Genomic DNA, 5,915 nt, shown 5'->3' with positions numbered 1-5,915 from the left:
TAGAATCATGAAGGCTGGAAAAGCCCTCTAAGATCATCAAGTCCAACCATCACCCAACGCTGCTGTGACCATTAAACCATGTCCCCAAGTGCCACATCTCCATGTTTTTTGAACCCCTCCAGGGATGGTGATTCCACCACCTCCCTGGGCAGCCTGGGCCAATGTCTCACCCCATACCAGAGTAAGTTTATCCCAGCTGTTGTTCAGGGGCAAGAAGAGGGTAAAAGACTCCTGCTTCTAAGATACATTTCTTGCCTTCCCTGCCTGGAGCTTTGCCAAAGCAGCTTCTGCAGGGAGAACCTGAGTGGCCCTGGTGCTTTCTCCAGTACAGTTACAGTGTGTCTGCCCAGCAACCTCTCACCTGCCTTTCAAAGGCTACTGCAAAGGGCCCTGCAGTGTCCCCTGCCAAAGCAGCTTCTGCAGGGAGAACCCAGGTGGCCATGGTGCTTTCTCCAGTAGAGTTACAGTGTGTCTGCCCAGCAATGTCTCACCTGCCTTTCAAAGGCTGCTACAAAGGGCCCTGCAGTGTCCCTAGGATCCAGGTTTTTAAAGCTAATCCTCACCCAGTGGGTGAAATCCTGGTCAAATCAGGCAGACCAATGGGAAATGTTTTGTTTTAAAGACAACTTCTTGCATTACCCTCAGTTCTTTAAGGCAAAACGTCACTTCAGAGTCTACTCCAACTTGAAAGTAGTCAAATTCCTCTGGATTTAGTTGTATTTCAGTAAGCATCATCTTTGAAAAATCTGTTCAAAATAACCAGAAAGTCAAGGAGACAAAGGAGTGGAGCTTGAACTCAACAAAACTATGACTATAACCATGTGATATTTTTGCATCAGAACAGTTTGTGATGATTGTATTTTTATGGTGACTAACAGTAATGTTTAGCTTATCTAGATTTATGTAATAATTAATTAAAATAAATGTCTCTGTTTATTATGTAGTTTTAAATGGCCTTTAACAGAAGCTGTTCTGTGTCCCACCATGTGCTCTGACAGATACCTGCTGTGTTCTGGCACATCTGCTGTGGCCCAGCACAAACACTGTTACTGGCTCCTGAGTGTTGCAGAGATGGGGAGACCAAAATGCCTCCAGACTTTAACGGATGCATCCTAATTGCTGGCAATCACCCGAGGACAATGAAGCTGGACTGAAGTTCTTTGTTTTAAATTATAATCTTTTCCTGATACGTAAGTGGCAACAGGAAATGGGCTCCTCAGTTTCAGGTGTTCAGTTGTTGCTTGTTACCATTAAATTACAAAAGTAAGAGGGTGCTCCCATGGTGTGTTACAGCCCAAAGTGTTCAGAAAAGTTCTACAGAGCTTAAGCAGCTCTCACCACCCCAGCTCCCTTCCAAGGCCTGGCTGCTAGCAAAGCATCACAACCCGTTCATTCCCAGGTGTCTGTTTCTCTGCTCAAGAAGTTTTTATCTCTTAGCCTTCAAAGAAGGCCCCACTGCATGTCCAAATACACTCTCTTACAGTGCCTGAAAAGTGGAGAAATCTACACTTCCAGACTCACTGAGAACCAGAGTTGTGTAGGGTGGAGAAGGCTCCTCGAGCCCAGCTGTACTCGTGCCAGCTCCTGCAAGGCAGAACCAGCTGCACGTGAATGAAACCAGCCTGGGCAGAAGCTGTGACTCCTCCTTTGGGAACCAGACCTGGACCTGGGAACTCCCAGCCATGCCCAGGTGCTGTGTTCAAAGCACAGGTTTTGTTTCAGCACAGAGAACGTGCTGCAGGCAGGAACCTGCACCCTGTGCTCCACAACACCACCACTGCCCGTGATTCCTCCTTTTCCTCAGCATCTCGTTACATTTTTACTCCCCCCTTCTTTCTTACAGTAACCCTTGTATGTTTCTAAACCAACAAAATCTGTCATGCAAAATGTACTCTTTTTAGTATCTCCTTATTGGCAGTGATTTCTTCCCTGTTTCACTCCAGTCTCCACCACTGACTCCTTCTTGCTCTCCACAGCTTTAGCCCGTTCCCAGCACAACCCCGCCCCCAGGCTCCAGGCACTCATCTTTTTCTAGGTCATTATCCTCAGCTTTGGTCATAAACAAGTATGAAAAGTATCCCTTTATTATACCATACACAAGAACCTGCACTTCAAAAACACAATTATCTCTCTAAAATTAGTTTGAGTCACCCCCCAGGAATCTAGATTGCTATCCCTCTGAGATGGAGATCTGAGAACAGCTGTGAAAATTTATTTCAGTTGGCTGCTCAGTCTGATATCTGCTACTGATAACAGGAAAATGATATTTTCCTGAGAAAACACATTCTTTCTTAAAATTTATTAAACCCAGAGGGTGGCAGTATGACTTAAAATCTCTATATGTTCCCTCTCAAAACTCTCCTTCAGCCATAAAATGCAGTCTATGTCCATGCTGCAATAGTTAAAGTTCCTTTAGTTCACCTGTTTTAGTCTCTTGATATCATTTCATGTTTTTGATTTCCTTACCAGTGTCTTCCTCAGCATAACTCTTGAAACAGACTTTCATTGGAGTAACAGATAAGGTTACTTCCTCTTGACTGGTGGTGAAGTGAATCATTGTATCAGCCAGCAGCCTGTGAAATACCAAACAACATTAAAATGGTTTTGCCTCCCACCAATTACTGGCTGGCATTTGTTATTCACTTTAGAAATGAAAATGTTTAGTGGGCAATGTGGTTTGAAAAGCTGCCTTTGAAATGTGCCCACCTTAAAGTGTGCTGTGTCTTTTTAGTTGTTATATAGCAACAGGCACCTAAGTCTAAAAATACAACTAGTAATTACAAAAGCTAATTTATTTATATTTAATGCCTGTCTATGCTGCCAAATCACTCTTACATCTACATATATTCCTGCTGCCTTTTTATATGTGTAGATCAAAATTTTGAGCAAACCTTGGTTCCTATACTCTTTATCCCAAATTCTTTATTTTAGAAGTTGCATAATCTTTTTCTAAACATAATACTCAATATTTATGCAGAGAAATCTTTACACACTTTCAATGTTCTGATGGTTGATTCTTGTGCAGAGGAAACATTTTTACTAGAAATGCTCTCAGGAAAAGCATCAACTGTTCTTTGCCTTTACCAAATCTTGGGTTCTTCCAGGAGCTGCTTTACAAAGATGAACTTTGCTTTATTGCATTAAAAAAAAATTGTACTTTTACCACTGGATTCTTTGCCTATAAAATGAAAGCACTACTTTATTTGTCATAGGGGGAAGTTGCTCAAAGGTGTGAATTCAAATTCTATGTTACACACTTCTCAAGGTTGGGCTTGCAGCAGAATGATCTGAAGTTCTGAAGTTGTGATATGAAAAAGCAAGCACTAGGGTGCAGGATTTAGGAATTTGTCAGGTTTGACTGTGCCCTAATTAGATTTTGGTTGTGTTAATGACTATGAGAGCAGTACTGCCTCCTTTATGATTGTTTTTTTCCCCCCCAGAAAAAGTATTTTTGTATTCATTACCTGGACTGGACTTTAAGTATGTTTGGACACAAGTGCTTTGCAAAAACAGCCTGCAAGGGATCACATTCTTGAAAGGTCAGATTATATGTTTTTACAACACCTAAATATAAAAGACATGAACAAAAATCAACACTGCTCTGTAATTTTTTTTTTTTCTAGTTAGTATTAATTATTCTTTTAGGAAACCTCAACAGAGAAAGTAACTAAGTGACTGACTCTAGCTATGTAGAAATAACTCACCCACAAACAGAAAGCTGAATTAACCTCCCACCTAAGAGTTCCCCCATCCTCTTATTTGTGCCCCTCCAGCACCTGAGTTTTTTGAGTCCACAAAAAATAACTGAACAGTAACAACTGCAGCAAATGCAGCACAAAGTGTTTGGCATAATGTTCCCTCAACAACACTCAGTTAATAATTACACTAAATATGGTGTTGCCCTGCTGTTTAAACTGCTTCTGTTTGTGTAAAGTCACTTTCTGTGTAACCCACCGTGTTTGCAGAGGAGCTGGAAAGTTATGTGACCATTAATAGTTGTGTAAATGCTGCATTTCTCTACATTCCTTTCCAGCACGTTTACACATCTAAATACAGGAAGAACTGACTGTAAAAAAAACCAAAAAAAATTAAAAATCAGTGCAGAGGTTACTCACTGAGCAATTTTGCAATTTTATTTCCCTAGTTTCACACAGTTTCTTTCAAGCTCCTGCTTTTTTTGGTTTCCCCAAACCACTTTGTAAGCAGCCACTGGGGCAGCCAGTGCTGATCCTGGCCACCCTCACCTGCTGTTCCAGGACTCCTCTATGAGCCTCTCCCTGGGATTCCATTTGGAAATTGGAATTGGCTAATTTGGGCGTAACAACCCATTAAAATTTACCTTAATTATCAGTTTACATGGGGGGGATAACTGTTTTTCCTTCTGATGTGGCTGAGACACAGCTGCCCAGCAGTAATGTTGAAAAAACATGGATGAGAAGAAGACACAGGCATACGCTGACCTTGAAGAGTTCACTGATCTTAAGGCAAGCTGAAAATGTAAGTAAAATAATTAACTCAAAACTAATTCCTCTCCAACCTTTTACAAAAAGACCATCTCAGTGCTTCAGTGCCACGCCTAGCCCACAAAACCTTTAAATGTGTTAAAATAAATATAGGTACCTTCTGCATACAATCATGTTCAAACTTATCACCTCTATTACTGCTCAGGAGCCACTGGTATCACCCAGGCAGAGGAATCCAGTCTACAGACACTTAAGTGTGAGTTCCCTCAACACTTGGGTTTGAAGCACTTGAAGGACTGGAGTTTATTTTAAAACTCCCAACCACATGATACATACAAATAAGCAAAGTCACTTCCAGCACCTCAAAAATTCTTCAGGCCTGAAAAAGAATTATCTCCACTTCTGATTTTTCAGCCTCCCAGCAAGTTAAGGAGAGTAGATCACTGTTAACTAAGAAACCCCTAGAGAAAACCCTAATTCTGCTGGAAATGTTTTTTGATTAATCAGAGGCATATTAATGAATGCATTCTTCCTGTTGAGTCGTATCAGTACAAAAACATGTTGTTTAGAGGCAGGTTCTGATGTGGTACAAAACACCAACCTTTTGACCCATGGCAACAGAAATAAAACCCTTGGTATTAATCCGGATGTCCCGGACAAGCTTCATCTTAGGTAACAAAAAATCAAATCATAACAGGGGCAGAGTGGGAATGAATCTTCTGGGATGTAATCTGCATAATTACAATTACAGAAAATATGGCATTTGTCCATAATGAAAGTGGAGGAAGCTGAGAGAGGATGGAACTGACTGAAGGGTACCTGTAGGAAAACAACACAATATCCAACAACACAAATACTGTGCTTTCAGGATTTTAAAATTATAAAAAAAATCAAGTTCACTTACACCTTTTTCTATGGGGTCAAACCAAAACTCATCACTAATACGTGCTATGGCATGTATTGCTCTTCCAAACACTAGCAGGAAAAGAAAACAGTGCAAAATGCATTCTAAGTTTTCTTCAAAGTAATTTAAGAGGAAACATTATGAATTTCCTATACGTTTCAAACAAAAACCCCATGACTTGGTGGAAAACATTACTCCTTCCTTTTTAGGAGCAAACACCTTGAAGTTTTAAAAAAGCTGCCTCTCATGAGGTGCACCTCAAATTTTATCTGTCCCTTGGCAGCATCTGGCATGACCTGATGTCACCACAAATTAATTCAGTCCCACTGGATAAAACACCACCAGTGTCACACACTGCGTTTTGTAGAAGGGGAAAGTTTGAGCCAGCAGTAAGCAGCTGGACACCCGTGAAGAGGCAGCCCGAAGAAACACAGAAGAAACCAGCAGTGAGTGTCAAAATTTGGTACTGGCACCGGCAGCGAGGTCGGCGTTAGACATGAAGGCGCTGCACAGGGGTACCTCTGAGATGGGCGCCCCCCAGCACACAC

General features: G+C 41.4%; 1 protein-coding gene across 1 annotated transcript in view; it reads right to left on the bottom strand.

Annotated features, from left to right (window-relative positions):
- Positions 1-5,911, bottom strand: part of RAD9B (RAD9 homolog B (S. pombe)) — a gene marked incomplete at both ends in the record, with an annotated part of 6,752 nt that extends 841 nt beyond the window's left edge. The window contains 7 exons of the mRNA XM_008942766.1: positions 640-746; positions 2,467-2,573; positions 3,465-3,564; positions 3,955-4,066; positions 4,340-4,489; positions 5,368-5,438; positions 5,887-5,911. Coding sequence (XP_008941014.1) covers positions 640-746; positions 2,467-2,573; positions 3,465-3,564; positions 3,955-4,066; positions 4,340-4,489; positions 5,368-5,438; positions 5,887-5,911 — 672 coding nt within the window. The remainder of the gene's footprint in view (positions 1-639; positions 747-2,466; positions 2,574-3,464; positions 3,565-3,954; positions 4,067-4,339; positions 4,490-5,367; positions 5,439-5,886) is intronic.
- Positions 5,912-5,915: the final 4 nt, after the last annotated feature.

Source organism: Merops nubicus, unplaced genomic scaffold, assembly GCF_000691845.1.
Source record: "Merops nubicus isolate BGI_N331 unplaced genomic scaffold, ASM69184v1 scaffold33716, whole genome shotgun sequence".
In the NCBI taxonomy this organism is placed as follows: domain Eukaryota; kingdom Metazoa; phylum Chordata; class Aves; order Coraciiformes; family Meropidae; genus Merops; species Merops nubicus.
This window is presented reverse-complemented; position numbering and strand designations above follow the sequence as displayed.